The sequence below is a fragment of the Mauremys mutica genome, chromosome 10, assembly GCF_020497125.1.
Source record: "Mauremys mutica isolate MM-2020 ecotype Southern chromosome 10, ASM2049712v1, whole genome shotgun sequence".
Taxonomy (NCBI): domain Eukaryota; kingdom Metazoa; phylum Chordata; order Testudines; family Geoemydidae; genus Mauremys; species Mauremys mutica.
This window is the reverse complement of record NC_059081.1, coordinates 81,670,812-81,687,487: the sequence shown is the minus strand read 5'-3', so window position 1 is coordinate 81,687,487 and position 16,676 is coordinate 81,670,812. Positions and strand designations below refer to the sequence as shown.

The 16,676-nt window shown below is 46.6% G+C and overlaps 1 protein-coding gene across 2 annotated transcripts in view; it reads left to right on the top strand.

Moving 5' to 3' along the window:
• Nucleotides 1-16,676, top strand: part of PCNT (pericentrin) — a 271,822-nt gene that overhangs the window by 35,931 nt on the left and 219,215 nt on the right. For both annotated transcript variants that reach the window (XM_045032451.1, XM_045032450.1), the window contains exons 3-4: nucleotides 10,897-10,944; nucleotides 13,330-13,485. In XM_045032451.1, the coding sequence (XP_044888386.1) occupies nucleotides 10,897-10,944; nucleotides 13,330-13,485 (204 nt within the window). The remainder of the gene's footprint in view (nucleotides 1-10,896; nucleotides 10,945-13,329; nucleotides 13,486-16,676) is intronic.

The window sequence follows — 16,676 nt, the reverse complement described above, 5'->3', positions numbered from 1 at the left end:
CACATTTGAGTTCTTTCAGAACTCTTGGGTGAATGCCATCTGGTCCCGGTGACTTGTTAATGTTGAGTTTATCAATTAATTCCAAAACCTCCTCTAGTGACACTTCAATCTGTGACAGTTCCTCAGATTTGTCACCTACAAAAGCCAGCTCAGGTTTGGGAATCTCCCTCACATCCTCAGCCGTGAAGACTGAAGCAAAGAATCCATTTAGTTTCTCCGCAATGACTTTATCATCTTTAAGCGCTCCTTTTGAATTTTGATCGTCAAGGGGCCCCACTGGTTGTTTAGCAGGCTTCCTGATTCTGATGTACTTAAAAAACATTTTGTTATTACCTTTGGAGTTTTTGGCTAGCCGTTCTTCAAACTCCTCTTTGGCTTTTCTTATTACACTCTTGCACTTAAGTTGGCAGTGTTTGTGCTCCTTTCTATTTGCCTCACTAGGATTTGACTTCCACTTTTTAAAGGAAGTCTTTTTATCTCTCACTGCTTCTTTTACATGGTTGTTAAGCCACGGTGGCTCTTTTTTAGTTCTTTTACTGTTTTTCTTAATTTGGGGTATACATTGAAGTTGGGCCTCTATTATGGTGTCTTTAAAAAGGGCCCACGCAACTTGCAGGGATTTCACTTTAGTCACTGTACCTTTTAACTTTTGTCTAACTAACCCCCTCATTTTTGTTTAGTTCCCCCTTTTGAAATTAAAGGCCACAGTGTTGGGCAGTTGAGATGTTCTTCCCACCACAGGGATGTTGAATGCTATTGTATTATGGTCACTATTTCCAAGCGGTCCTGCTACAGTTACCTCTTGGACCAGCTCCTGCGCTCCACTCAGGATTAAATCTAGAGTTCACTCCTTCATATGTCTATGAAAGTTGCGGTTTTGGTTGTGATCACCTCAGCTACAAGAGTCAGTGAAATCGGGACACTTATGGCTGAGCCTCCTTACACTGTGTTCACTAAAGACAAGATTATGTTACTGCCACACCCAAAACTTTTATCTAGACTAGCGACATCTTTCCATGTAAACCAAACCATACACCTCCCCATATTTTACCCCAAACAACATGGATATTCACAAGGGGCTATCCTACATTCACTCAATGTCAGATGAGCCATAGTGTTCTATTAAGACAGAACCAAACCCTTCAAAAAATCTCCAAGACTGTTTATTTCCACAACAGAACGCTCCAAGGGCTGTGCAATATCAGCTATCTAAACGGATCTCTACTTGTATCCAACTTTGCTACTGGTTATACAAGAAACCTCCACCAGGCTCTGATCCCATTCTACCTGTGCCCTGTCTACATCTATAACCTTCCTGAACAGTGTTCCTCTAATAGATATATGCAGGGCTGCCACATGGGCATCAGAGCACACCTTTGCAAAACACTGTGCCATCACTCAGTGCTTTTTGTCAGATGCTATACTAGGCCTTACTGTGCTCTTGGCCGTGACACATGCAACTCCAAAGCCCCTACCGTCCACTGTGGGGCACTGCTCTACAGACACCTGAAGTGTACCAATCTGGGAGAGGTTGGAAGTGCTTTGGAGGATAGGATTAAAATTCAAAATGATCTGGACAAACTGGAGAAATGGTCTGAAGTAAATAGGATGAAATTCAATAAGGACAAATGCAAAGTAATCCACTTACGAAGGAACAATCAGTTGTACACATACAAAATGGGAAATGACTGCGTAGAAAGGAGTACTGTGGAAAGGGATCTGGGGATCATAGTGGATCACAAGCTAAACATGAGTCAACAGTGTAATGCTGTTGCGAAAAAAGCAAACATAATTCGGGAATATATTAGCAGGAGTATTGTAAGCAAGACACAAGAAGTAATTCTGCTGTACTCTGCGCTGATTAGGCCTCAACTGGAGTATTGTGTCCAGTTCTAGGCACCACATATCAGGAAAGATGTGCACAAATTGGAAAAAGTCCAGAGAAGAGCAACAAAAATGATTAAAGGTTTAGAAAACATGACCTATGAGGGAAGATTGAAAAAAATGTGTTTGTTTAGTCTGGAGAAGAGAAGATTGAGTTGGGGACATAACAGTTTTCAAGTACATAAAAGGTTGTTATGAGGTGGGAGAAAAATTGTTCTTAACCTCTGAGGACAGGACAACAAGCAATGGGCTTAAATTGCAGCAAGGGTGGTTTAGGTTGGACATTAGAAAAAACTTCCTAACTGTCAGAGTGATTAAGCACTGGAATAAATTGCCTAGGGAGGTTGTGGAATCTCCATCATTGGAGATTTTTAAGAGCAGGTTGGACAAACACCTGTCAGGGATGGTCTAGATAATACTTAGTCCTGCCTTGAGTGCAGGGGACTGGACTAAATGACCTCTCAAGGTCTCGTCCAGTTCTATGGCTTATGATTTCTATGAAAGTGGAGAACTCACAGAGACACTACTCGAAGAAGAAGTTACTCACCTTGTGCAGTAACGATGGTTCTTTGACATGTCTCCCTGGGGGTGCTCCACTAACCACCCTCCTCCCCTCCACTTTGGAGTTCTTTCATCGAGCTCTGCGGTAGAGAAGGAACTGAAGGGTTAGGGCATGTGTGCACTACATGAGGCACCAACGGCACTGTGAGACGACTACTGTGCACACGCACCCCAACCAAGGATTGCTACCGAAAATCTCTGCTCTGTGGCGCAGTGACTCACTGACACCTAAAGTGGAGCACCCACTGGGGGACACATCTCAAAGAACCATTGCTGCATCCCATTTCTGTGAGTGGGGGAAAAAAGGAAATTCGGCTCACCCAACATTAATTTCTGCAAAATTCTGCATTATGCAGTGGTGCAGAATTCCCCCAGGAGTAAAAAAATTTTTGCAACCAGGGGCAACAGAAAGTTTCCCCTTTTCTGTTTTCGGGGAGAGATGAGTTGAGGCTCTCTGGAGGATGCCTTTCTGATTCCATGGACAATGCATCTGCTGTATGCCTTTATACCACTTTCTGAGATTATTAAGAAAAGTGATAAGACAGCTTGAGTCATCCTTATAACTTCAGTATGGCCTCGCCAGTTTGGGTTTTCAGATCTACAGAAGTTTTAAAGGCACCAACTCAGGGGTGGCCAACCTGAGCCTGAGAAGTAGCCAGAATTTATCAATGTACATTGCCAAAGAGACACAGTAATATGTCAGCAGCCCCCCTCAGCTCTCCCCACACTCCCAGTGCCTCCCGCCCACCGGCAGTCCTGCTGATCAGCACCTCACCCTCACTCCCCACACCTCCTGATCAGCTGTTTCATGGTGGAGTTTCATCTTGCGTGAAGAGAGGAGGATATGTTCCTACTTGCTCTTTTATTCCACTCATTCTGGATTACCTTTTATATTAAAAACAGTCAGGTTTCTCTTTTTAAGCTCCATTAAAGTACAGTTTTGGCTTGCCACCCAGCAATTCAGGTTCTTCACCACCCCTGAATGGTTAACAGATTCCTGAAAGGTTTAAATGTCATGTTTTTTCCTAATTAGAAAAATACCTCATTTATGGGACATGAATTTAGTTCTTTCAGCTTTAATGGAACCTTAAGTTCTCCACAAATACCCCCGTCATTGCTCACCACCCGTGTCCCCTCCTTCCTATGCCACTGCTGTACCAGCCAGTCCCCAGTATACATCCTTTCGGTATCCATTGCCCTTTTCAAGAACACAGCCCCGACATATACCGGGGACCCGCTGTACACCCACATTGTTGAGGTTTGAGTTATTTGCAAACACTACCTGTGTCTGGATTCAACTATATAGCATTCTGGATACAAACTTAATAATCCCCCCCCGCCCCATAATGAAGATAAGCCCAGTATTCTCAGGGGTCTCTGGTTACAATGGTAACATTGCTGAGGGTTTATGAAGTTGGTAGAAAGGGTTCTAAGATGTTTGGACTGAGAGAGAAATAATCTCCAGTGTTCTTGTAATTTAAGTTTAGTGCCAATCTAGGAATGTTTTCTGTAGTGTTCGTGTAAGCATTTTTTTTTACTTAATCATTTGTTAAATATTTTTTCTTGCTATCCAATTTACATTAAAATAGGCTGGTTTTAAAGGCAAAGGTATTGGATTTGGGGCACCTGGAGAGGCCACAATTTCCATGGCTGCTCTAGGAAGGAGGTGGAAGCTGGAAAGTGACCAGATGTAGGGTCACAAACACAGAGATGGCTCTGGTCTTTCTTTTCTAAACAGTACCATGGTGGTCCTTGTGAGCTTAATTGTGGATATTGTGTGAGGGCTGTAAATTTTATAGCGGGGTCCCCAACGTGGTGCCCGTGGGCGCCATGGCATCTAAGTACACCCACGTACTGGCTGGCGGACGAGCATCGGCCGAAATGCTGCTGACAAGTTGCGTCATCCAGAGGCGTCGCCACCGAAATGCTGCCAATTTTCGATTTTCAGCGGTATTTTGGCAGCGACGCCTCTGGATGACACTGCTAGTCGGTGGCATTTCGGCGGTGACGCCTATTGACGTTGCTGCTTCTTGGCGGAATTTTGGTGGATGCTCATCTGCTGCCACGGTCCTCTGTGGCTCGTAGTCTGGTGACCACTGTTTTATAGGGTACCAGGTTTTGTTAAATGGGTGTATCAGCAAAGGTTTATATTTTCTTAAATATGTCTTAGGGCTTCTGGTGTGTTAAGTTCTCTATTGTATCTCACCACTTCGCTTTGCTGACTAATCTTTATTGGTAAATTTGCAAGCCATGATGAGAGAAAGTAAAGTCTTGTTCTTCTTCGAGTGATTGCTCATATGCATTCCAGTTAGGTGTGTGCGCGCCGCGTGCACGTTCGTCGGAAGATTTTTACCCTAGCAAAACTCGGTGGGTCGGCTGGGCGCCCCCTGGAGTGGCGCCGCTATGGCGCAGGATATATACCCCTGCCGACCCATCCGCCCCTCAGTTCCTTCTTACCGTCCGTGTCGGTCGTTGGAACAGTGGAGCGCAGCTTAGCTGACCTCCACTTCCCTAGCTACTCGTAGTTCTCTCGTTAATTTTTGTGTATATAGTTTAGATTTATATAGTTGTAGTTAACTTTATTCATTTGTACTATAGTTAGTGTATATAGTTCACAGGGGTTCGGGGATTATCCCCTTCCCCGCACCCGGTGCCTGGGCCTATGCCCTGTTCACCGAGTTTCAAAGCTCGGCCTGCCACGAGCCGATGCCGACAAGAGATCCCCACGACTCCTGTCTTAAGTGCCTCAGGGAATCTCACCTAACAGATAAGTGCCGCATTTGTAAGGCCTTTAAGCCGAGAACAAAGGGGGAGCGGGACTTTCGTCCCAAGCAGCTCCTGAGAGAGGCAGCTCTTACTCCTCAGCCCTCTGCACCGAGCGCTGGTCAGTCTTCAAGAAGCGCTCCCTCAGCACTGGATCGCTGGTACCGCCAAGGTCTCTCGGCACCGGCCATCGCCGGCACCAACATCCGTTCGGCACTGATCTCTCTCCCCGAAGGTGAAGAGGCACTAGACTCCTGCATCAGAGCCGCCTGCTCCGCAGCCCGAGCGCTATACCAAGTCGGACCACCCAGCACCGATACCTGCCGTGGCACCGACAATATCGGCACCATCGATTCCGGCCACACAAGAGCCGTCGACTCCGGTGCCTGAAAGCTCCCTGGTGCAAGCCGTGGTTGAGCTCACTATTAAGCTGCGTCAGAGCCGCCTACTCCGCAGCCCGAGCGCTATACCAAGTCGGACCGCCTGGCCCCAATACCTGCCGAGGCACCGACAATATCGGCACCGTCGATCCCGGCCACACAAGAGCCGTCGACTCCGGTGCCTGACAGCTCCCCGTGCGAGCCGTGGTCGAGCTCACTATTAAGCTGCGTGAGAGCCGCCTGCTTCGCAGCCCGAGCGCTATACCAAGTCGGACCGCCCAGCCCCGATACCTGCCGAGGCACCGACAATAGCGGCACCGTCGATTCCGGCCACGCAAGAGCCGTCGAGTCCGGTGCCTGAAAGCTCCCCGGCGCGAGCTGTGGTTGAGCTCACTATTCCCTCCATGCTGGAGACAGTTTCCACGGCGAGGGAGCTGATTGCAATGACAGCGTCTGCGCTGCCTCAACCCCCGGCACCGCCGGTGTGGGTTATATAGTCTATCGGCAAGCCTGCCTTGATCAGACCACCCTCCGTCGGCACCGCAGAGCGGCACCGTTCACGATCGCGGTCCCGCAGATGTTCTCGGTCCCGTCACCGATCAAGGTCCCGACGCCGCTCACAGTCTCGGCACCGTTCTCCATTTCGGTACCAGTAGTACTCGCGGCACCGGTCAGCGTCCCGTTCGCCGGCCCGGTACACTCAGCACCGATCCAGCTCCCGGCACCGCTCCAGGCACCGGGACTCCCGTAGCCACTCCCCAAATCGAGCCTCGCGATCTCGGTCGACCGCCCGGCACCGCTCCGGTGGCAGGTCCCGTTCTCGATACCGGTATGGCTCCCGGTACCGATCCCCGGTGCCGCGTCGAGCGACGTCAGTTAGAGAGGGAGACTCTACCAAGGGCTTTTCAGCTCCTCCAGGGCCATCCAGCCATGCATCAGTGTCGTCCCGCGCGGACACTTCATATGCGCAGTACTCTGTTTCTGATGTGCCCTCCAGAGTCTTCCAGGAGACCTATCATTGGTCATTTTGGACACCTTGGGCGTACTACCACGCCAGAGGCGTACCTGTGATCCCATCTCGCTCTGTTCCGTCGGAGCACTGGGTGCCAGGGGCGACAATTAGCCGTCCCCCTCCGACCGGTACAGAGCAAGCCCCGGTTCAGCCACTGGGCTCCCAGATCCCACCGGATCAGGAGGTCGTCCAGGAGCGCGAGCCCACACAGGACCCACTTGTCCCTGGCCTTTCTTCTTCCCCCTCCCCAGATGAGGCGGGGGCAGGAACATACTCCTCGGGCCCTCCTCTAATCGAAACGCAAGTACATGGTATTCTCCAGGGGGTACGAGTATCTATATGTACATCTCCCCTCCCCCCCCTGCTCCCTTGTTGTCCAGTCCCTCAATGGGATGGAACGCCATGGCCAGCAGGCACCAGCCCCTAAATCCAAGGAGGCTAGGCGAATGGTCTTACTGGGCCGTAAGATGTACTCGGCGGGGGCCCTGCAACTTCATGTAGCAAACCAGCAAGCCCTGCTTAGCCGCTACTATGGGTGGCGGTGGGCAAATTTACAGAGTCGGTTCTTCAGAACTCCCGTCAAGAGTTCGATGCCCTCCTGGAGCAAAGGAAGAAGCTCCCTCCCTCCAGGCCTCATTGGATGCAGCTGACTCCGCTGCCACGACTCTGGCCTCGGGTGTTGCCACGAGGCGCATTTCATGGCTCCAGTTATCGAGCCTTCCCTCGCAGCTGCTGCACACTATACAGGACTTGCCCTTCAATGGCAAAGGCCTGTTCTCTGGAAAAAAACTGGCCCTAGGCTGCAAAGCCTAAAGGGCAGCAGGGTCACTTTGCGCTCTCTCTCGGCATGCACACGCCAGTGCTTCAGCGCCGACCTTTCCGTCCCCAGCCTCACCGCTCTTACCCTGCGCCTAGACAAAGACAGGACTTTGCCAGCGGGCGTGGCTTACGCGGTCGTAGGCATCAATCAGGACCCCAAAGGAGCCGAAATTAGGGTCCTTCTAACCGCCAATGGGGCAAAAGCCTACCCATCCTCGTCCCTCTTAGGGACCCCTCTCACGAGCGATTCTTCTTGTAAGAGGTGTGGACGCTCCTCTTCATCGGAGCTATACAGGAGGTACCTAAGGATGAAAGGGGCAAAGGGTTCTACTCCCACTAATTCCTAATCCCCTAGGCGAAGGGAGGTCTCAGACCTATCCTAGACCTGCGGGAGCTCAACAAGTTCATGATACAGCTAAGTACCGCATGGTACCCATGGGGACCATCATCCCATCCTTGGATCCCGGAGACTGGTATGCCACCCTCGATATGAAGGGCGCGTATTTTCACGTCGCCATTTCTCCTCCACACAGAAGGTACCCCCGGTTTGGGGCCTACCGTCATCATTTCCAGTTTACGGCCCTCCCGGTTGGCCTCTATACAGCCCAAGTGTATTCAAAGTGCATGGCTGTAGTCGCCGCCTCTCTTCGCCACCGTCGGATACACGTTCTCCGTATCTAGACGATTGGCTCATTCGAGGGACCACCGGGCCCAAGTTACCAGTCATGTGGGCATCGACATGAACCTATTCCTGTGTCTAGGCCTGATGATCAATAGAAAAATCCACTCTGATTCCCACACAGGGAATAGAATTCATTGGGGCCATCCTGGACTCCAGTCTCGCCAGAGCCTGCTTACCTCAGCCTCGGTTTCAGGCGATGGTAACAATTGTACAAGGTCTACGGACTTTCCCGACATCTTTGGCTCGCACTTGCCTAGGTTTCCTGAGTCACATGGCTGTCTGCACGTTTGTAACCAAACATGCCAGGCTTCGCCTCCGTCCACTTCAGTCGTGGCTCACCTTGGTGTACCACCTGGGCAGAGAGAGCATACTCATGGTCGTCTTGTTCCCCCGAGCATCCTAGGCTCCCTCGACCGGGAGTCGACACCCTCCCTGGTGTATTCAGGGATGCTGTTCCATTCACCCCTCGGGGTCCCTCATGACAGACACCCCATCTCTCGGCTGGGTGCTCACCTGGGTCAGTTTCGCCTTCGGTCGGCTCAAGAGCTGGCCTTACACATCAGTGTCTGAGAGCTGAGAGCAGTCTGCCTTGTATACCAGGCGTTTCAACTGGCGGATCGCCTCAGCAGATCCTTCCTGTCTCACAAGTGGTCGTTTCCTCCGGACATTATCCATTCCGTTTTCTGGAAGTGGGACTTTCCCCGCATAGCCCTCTTCGCTCTCGCGAGAACGAAAAGAGAGAGAAGTTCTCCTCATTCCAAGGGCTCTCCCCGGGCTCGATCTTGGAGGTTTTTTCTGATGCCGTGGATGAGCCATCTGCTGTACGCTTTTCCACCGTTCCCGCTGGTTCACAGGGTCCTGCTAAAACTCCGCAGGGACAGAGCGCACCTGATCATGAGGGCTCCAGCGTAACCCAGGCAGCACTGGTACACCAAGTTGCTACACCTGTCGGTAGCCAACCCTATTCCCCTGCCTCTTTGCCCAGACCCCATAATGCGGGATCACGGCAAGCTTCACTACCCAGACTTGTAATCCCTGCACCTCACAGCATGGCTGCTGTGTGGCTAAACCGATCTGAGTTACGTTGTTCTGCCTCAGTTCTACAGGATTCTCCTGGGTGGTAGGAAATCTTCCACTCGGTTAACGTATCTGGGCAAGTGGAAGCGTTTCTCCTGCTGCTACGAAACACGCAATGTTTCTCCCGCCGAGGTCCCGATCCATTCCATCTTGGACTACCTCTGGTCTCTCAAACAGCAGCGCCTGGCGCGATCATCATTAAGGGTTCACTTGGCAGCCATCTCTACCTTCCACCCAGCGGAGAGTGGCCGCTCCGTATTCTTACACCTTGTGGCTTCTAGGTTCCCAAGGGCTTGGAGCGTTTATACCCCCCCAGTTGGCCCCCACCAAAACCTGGGTCTTCAACCTGGTTCTAACCCGTTTTATGACTGCCCCATTCGAGCCACTGACAGCATGCTCGCTGATATACCTGTCCTGGAAGACGGTTTCCCTTGTAGCCTTTCCATCAGCCAGACGAGTCTCCGAGCTTCAGGCTCTCACGATGGACCCACGGTATACTGTGTTCCTCAAGGACAAGGGCAGTTGTTACCACGTCCGACCTTCCTCCCTAAGGTGGTGTCGGCCTCTCATATCAACCAGGATATCTTTCTTCCGGTCTTCTTTCTGAAGCCACACTCATTGCAAGGAGAGCAACAATTGCCCTCCCTAGACGTCCATAGGGTGTCCGCAATCTATATCGAGCGGACAAAGCCCTCTCGTAACGCCCCCAAATCTTCGTCGTACGGGCATACCGGACGAAGGGCCTACCTGTCTCCTCCTAGAGGATTTCATCTTCGATGACGTCGTGCATCCACACCTCCTGTGTTTTGGCCCATGTTCCATAGAGCCACCTTACTGCACATTCCACCAGGGCTCAGGCTTCTCTGCTGCCTTCCTGGTTCACATACCCTTTCAGGGGATATGTCGTGCAACTACCTGGTCCTCGATCTGGACCTTTGCCTCTTTGGTCCAAGAGTCCAGAGCTGATGCAGCCTTTGGCTCAGCAGTTTTGCGTTCTGCAACATCTAACTCCGACCCCACCGCCTCCGTAAGGCTTGGGAATCACCTAACTGGAATGCATATGAGCAATCACTTGAAGAAGAAAAGACGGTTACTCACCGTTGTAACTGTTGTTCTTCGAGATGTGTTGCTCGTATCCATTCCAGACCCACTCTCCTTCCCCACCGTCGGAGTAGCCGGCAAGAAGGAACTGAGGGGCGGATGGGTCGGCAGGGGTATATATCCTGCGCCATAGCGGCGCCCCTCCAGGGGGCGCCCAGCCGACCCACCGAGTGTTGCTAGGGTAAAAATCTTCCGATGAACGTGCACGCGGCGCGCACACACCTAACTGGAATGGATATGAGCAACACATCTCGAAGAACAACAGTTACAATGGTGAGTAACCGTCTTTTTCTCAATCATTAGTTTTAACATATTTTTGAGCTTGAATTCACAATAGAATTTAAAACCTCCATATTGTTTCATCATATGTGTTTGCATCTGAACCTGTTAACTTTTACTGCGGTATATGAATGTAATCATTGTCTAGCTGGCTGCTCAGCAGTGGAGAATTAATTAAGTAATATAGGTTTGAGAACTTGCCAATTTGTCTAACTTTTTGGCTTTCATATTTAGTGAGCAGATTCATGAAGGCTCTTCAAAAACTTTTTATTTTTAAAATATATAAACATACATGGCTTACTTAGTGATACCGTTTTTTTTTTTTTTCCCCCCCTTAGGCTGATGACCTTTCTAACCCAGACTTGGTGGATGATCATGCTTCTGAAGTAAGTGTTGAACAAATGTTCTTTGTATGCTCTGGTGTGCTCATGAGAGAGAAGCATTATGGCTAGAAGATTATGAAAGTGCTATAAATGAGATACTCATTAAACATTTGTTAGGACACGATTAAAATAATTTAATCGTGCTAGTGTTCTTGTAGTATAGATTCTGTAGGCAGTTGCATTGTATAGTTAACAAATTAAGTTGACAGTTGGAACCAGTAATTCTCTGGAACTTACAGAGCCTGCTCATGGGAAATTGGATAAAAATTTTTACTAGATAAGGGTATCAAACTCTCTTAATTTAGAAAAATAACACCTTAAGAATATAAATAATATTCCTCTTTGAAGTGAAGCAATATACAGAAACCCATCTCTTGCCTGAGAATTCAATGAACCAGCTTCATTATTCTATGGGTTTGGATATAGCAGAATTCCTACTCTACAACAAACAGCTTGCAGATGACTGGAAACTATTTTTTGAATGGCTAATAGAAAATTAAAGCGATAAGGTTGGTGAGGTAATGTTTTTTATTGGACCAACTTCTGTTGGTGAAAGAGACAAGCTTTCAAGCTTGCATAGAACACTTCTTCAGGCCTGGGAAAGTTACTCAGAGTGTCACAGCTAACTACAAGGGTAGAACAGATAAAGAGTTAACATGTTGTAAGAGACTATTCTTGGTGAAATGGGCAGTTAATGCCTCTCCAGTAGTAGGACAATGGAGGGTTAGTAGGTTACAGATTGTTGTAATGCGCCATAAATCCAGAGTCTTTATTAAGTCCATGATTTTTGGTATCTAGCAGAGTTGTGAATTTAAGTTCCCAGGCTCATCTTTTGAAGGTGTTGTGCAGGTTTTCTTTGATGATGAGGACTGAGAGGTCAGCTATGGAATTATTGTTTTGTGGAAAGTATTCACCTGTAAGTGATATGGTGTGTTATTGTCTTTTCATTTTTCTGTGTGAGTTCATTTGAGAGTGTAGTGATGGTCTGGTTTAGTTGTTGGGGTATTTAGTGCAGAGGATGAGTTACACCACATTTTGTGATAGGCACATGTAGGGCCCATGGATCTTGAAAGGTGTGTTGCCAGGGGGTGGGTATTAATTATCATAGCTGTGGAGGTGCATCTGCAGGTTTTGCATCTGTTCTGGCAGTTGAGTTGATGTGCCCTAGTCTGTGGGTAGCTTGCTTCTTATGATGAGCTTGGTGATGAGGGGGGAGGAGTTCGAAGGCCAGAAAAGGTGGATTTCTTTCAGCATGTGGTCCTCATTGAGTATAGGTTGTAATTGTTTAAGGATACCCCATATAGGTTCCAGTGTGGGTTGTTTAATGATACCTGATGTAGGTTCCAGTTTGGGGTGCTAGGTGACAACTACGGGTGTGTGGTTGGAGGGCTTTTTTACTGTATTGAAGCAGGTTTACTCATGGTATTTGGATGGCCCATTCCATGATGTGATCTACTTCTCTGGTGGAGTGTCCTTGTTTGGTGAAGGTGATTTCAAGTGTGTGAAGGTGTGTAACCTGGATTTTCTCCTTGGAGCATATTCTGTGGCATCTGAGCGTCTGGCTGTAGATAACAGATTTCTTGGTGCATTTTGAGTGGTTACTAAATCTGTGAAGCTAAGTGTGATGATCTGTGGGTTTTTTGTCTGTAGGGTTCCATTGTTGAAGCTGATTGTTGTGTCCAGGAAATTGATGCTGGCGTGGGAGTGTTCCAGAGAAATGTTGATGGATGGGTGCTTGTGGTTGAAGTTGTGATGAAAATTTGAGGGAGTTTAGGTCGATGTATCTCAGACATCTCTTTGGTTTTGTGGTGCACCACAAATAATAATTGAACATTAGGCATTTATTATTTTTCTGTACATTAAACATGAATTATTTGTTTGCAGCTGATTGACTCTATCTGTGCTTGTTAACAATTAAATTAACAAAATATTCCTGAATTCTTGTGGTGGGTGGCGAGGGAAATTCAGTATAATCAAATGTAATAACTTTATTTTTGGTTATATAGTTGCAGTTCATTTTTAAGATTTGCTGCTGGAAATAAGATGTAAACTTCAAGTTGTGATAGAATGTGACTAGCATCAAATGGGGCTATGTAATCACTCTGCTCTTCTTAGGAGTTAATTTGGTCCATTAAATTTAATACATCATGACCTTTCAGAGTGTTTTCTCTCACTCAAATACTTATTTGTAAATTTTCAAAATGAAGATGTTGCTGTTTAAATTTCAGTGTGTTATATGAAATGAGGTCCAAAGGTAGAGGTATACGGTACTATGTGCTTATAAAGATAGGAATATAATTTTGCAATAAAGTTAAAGTAACAATGTCACACTACTAAGTAAATACCATTCCTTTTTTTATGAAGAAACATGTTCTGTGTTCTATTAAGGAATACGATCAGCTTGATGTCCAGATGTGTCAGACTAGAATTGTGGAGCTGGAAAAGAGACTTTTGGACAAACAGGAAGCAACTGAAAGACTCACTACAGAGGTGAATGACTTACTGGAACAACTTGCCCAGCATAGTGGGGCTACACATCTTCAGGTACTATTAATAAAATCAGATTACTTGAATTTAAGGGTATTTACTGAAGATGTTATCAGCAGAGTTATGGGTAACAGTGTAACTTCATTAAATACCACAGCAAAGTAGTATGTGTCCCGGTTACAGGACTAGCTGCACCTCTGACCCCTTCTCTGGTGTCTCTGAGTGCACCGTCACATGTGTTGGGTCTCATGACTCTACCTATTCTGGGGTGGAATCTTGAAATTCTTTCACAGGACACTGCAGCCAGCGACCCAGTTTATCAGTCATGCTTGCTCAACTGGTCTGTCTGGATTCTTATGACTTAGCAGTGAATACGGTGACCCCAACTGTGGAATCTGAGTTCACTTTCTCATTTTCTCTTGTCTGTCTTTTGAGGGATGGTCTTCAAATCCAGCCAGATTTCTTTGTTGTCTCAGCTCACATGCTTGGAACAGCTGCACAAAACCATTTTGAATTCCTCAGGGGGGTCAGGAGCCAGAGCATCAAAGTGAATGACTCCTGATTCTCATGAAGTGATTGCAGGGAAGGTGTGTATCAGGATCAACCCTTCTTGGGTGCTTTTGCTGACAATCCTGCTATTGAATTAACTAAGTATAGGCGTACAGTAAATATTCTTACAACAATCAGACAAATAGAAGATATAATATTCATAAATTATTACAGAGCAGCAGCAAGTATGCTATGCTATGAAATGTCATTGATAGAGGCAACTATTAGTAAAACTATAATCTGTGTAAACTTATCTGAAAATCATATCTATTTGAAATTGGGGTCTTGGTCCATGCCTGGGCTCCTAGGTGTTACTGCAGTTCATATAATAATAATAGAGAAATTCACTGAGCTTTTATTGGCATGGCAAGCTATAAAAAGTTGCCAGACTATAGGAAAAAGACAGACCCTCTCTTATATCAAAACCAAACCAGTTTTGCAAAGCCATCATTTTTAAGGTTTCAGGTGTCCTGAGACCTTCATAAAATTTGAGGCTTATTGATTATCCAAATTGGCAAGAGGATACAATTTGAGGTTCCTCTCTGAAAAAACACACACCTAAAATTAAAGGAAGTCAACAAAAGGTAGATCGTGCCAAACCAACCTGATCTCCTTCTTTGAGAAGGTAACAGATTTTTTAGACAAAGGAAACACAGTGGATCTAATTTACCTCGATTTCAGTAAGGCATTTGACACGGTTCCACATGGGGAATTATTAGTTAAATTGGAAAAGATGGGGATCAATATGAAAATTGAAAGGTGGATAAGGAACTGGTTAAAGGGGAGACTACAATGAGTCGTAATGAAAGGTAAACTGTCAGGCTGGAAGGAGATTACTAGTGGAGTTCCTCAGGGATCGGTTTTGGGACCAATCTTATTTAACCTTTTTACTACTGACCTTGGCACAAAAAGTGGGAATGTGCTAATAAAGTTTGCGGATGACGCAAAGCTGGGAGGTATTGCTAACACAGAGAAGGACCGGAATATCATACAGGAAGATCTGGATGACCTTGTAAACTGGAGTAATAGTAATAGGATGAAATTTAATAGTGAAAAGTGCAAGGTCATGCACTTAGGGATTAATAACAAGAATTTTAGTTATAAATTGGGGACACATCAGTTGGAAGTAACAGAGGAGGAGAGGGACCTCAGAATATTGGTTGATCACAGGATGACTATGAGCCGCCAATGTGATATGGGCGTTCAAAAAGCTAATGTGGTCTTGGGATGCATCAGGTGAGCTATTTCCAGTAAAGATAAGGAGGTGCTACTACTGTTTATACAAGGCACTAGTGAGACCTCATCTGGAATACTGTGTGCAGTTCTGGTCTCCCATGTTTAAGAAGGGTGAATTCAAACTGGAACAGGTTCAGAGGCGGGCTACTAGGATGATCCGAGGAATGGAAAACCTGTCTTATGAAAGGAGACCCAAAGAGCTTGGCTTGTTTAGCCTAACCAAAAGAAGGTTGAGGGGGGATATTATTGCTCTTTATAAATATATCAGAAGGATTAATATTAGGGAGGGAGAGGAATTATTTAAGCTTTGTACCAATGTGGACACAAGAACAAATGGATATAAACTGGACACTAGGAAGTTTAGACTTGAAATTAGATGAAGGTTTCTAACCATTAGAGGAGTGAAGTTCTGGAACAGCCTTCCAAGGGGAGTAGTAGGGGCAAAAGACATATCTGGCTTCAAGACTAAGCTTGATAAATTTATGGAGGGGATGGTATGATGGGATAGCCTAATTTTGGCAATTAATGTGGCAATTGATCTTTGATTATTGCCAGGTAAGTATGCCCAGTGATCTGTGATGGGATGTTAGATGGGTTGGGATCTGAGATACTACAGAGAATTCTTTCCTGGGTGCTGGCTGGTGAGTCTTGCCCACATGCTCAGGGTTTAACTGATCGCCATATTTGGGGTCGGGAAGGAATTTTCCTCCAGGGCAGATTGGCAGAGGCCCTGGAGGTTTTTCGCCTTCCTCTACAGCATGGGGCACAGGTCACTTGCTGGAGGATTCTCTGCAGCTCGAGGTCTTCAAACCACAATTTGAGGACTTCAGTAACTCAGACATAGGTTAGGGGGTTGTTATAGAAGTGGATGGGTGAGATTCTGTGGCCTGCATTGTGCAGGAGGTCAGACTAGATGATCATAATGGTCCCTTCTGACCTTAAAGTCTATGAGTCTATAAACTTCCAGAATATAATCCTTTCTTTTAACTATCAGTAGTTAACATATCTGATATTGAAATAAATCCCTTGTTCTTTTGGATTGGGCAGGTTAAAACATTATTGTTTTGGTTTCCTGAAACCTTTTTAGAGGTTTAAATAATTTAGGCTCACCACATAGCTTCAGTCATGGAGAGCTCCTAAGTGTAAGAGCTTTTCCGAATTGAATACTAGTGCTCTGTGGAAGCAAAGCTTTGGGAGCTTCAGTCATTGTAGGCCAAATTTAATGAGGTCAGTTAACTGGAGTTTAGAAAATTGGAATTGCATTGTGGAGAAAAGGGACTCACTTTCTTACGTGATCATTTAAATTTTCTACATTGTGTTTACAAACAAGAATCAAATGTAACAGTACTTTATTACCTTTTGTTGTACAAATTTTAAAACCAGGTTTAATGAAAACTCCATTGTCTCTATCAAATGTTGTGTAGATCAGTGGTTCTCAAACTAGGGCCACTGCTTGTTCGGGG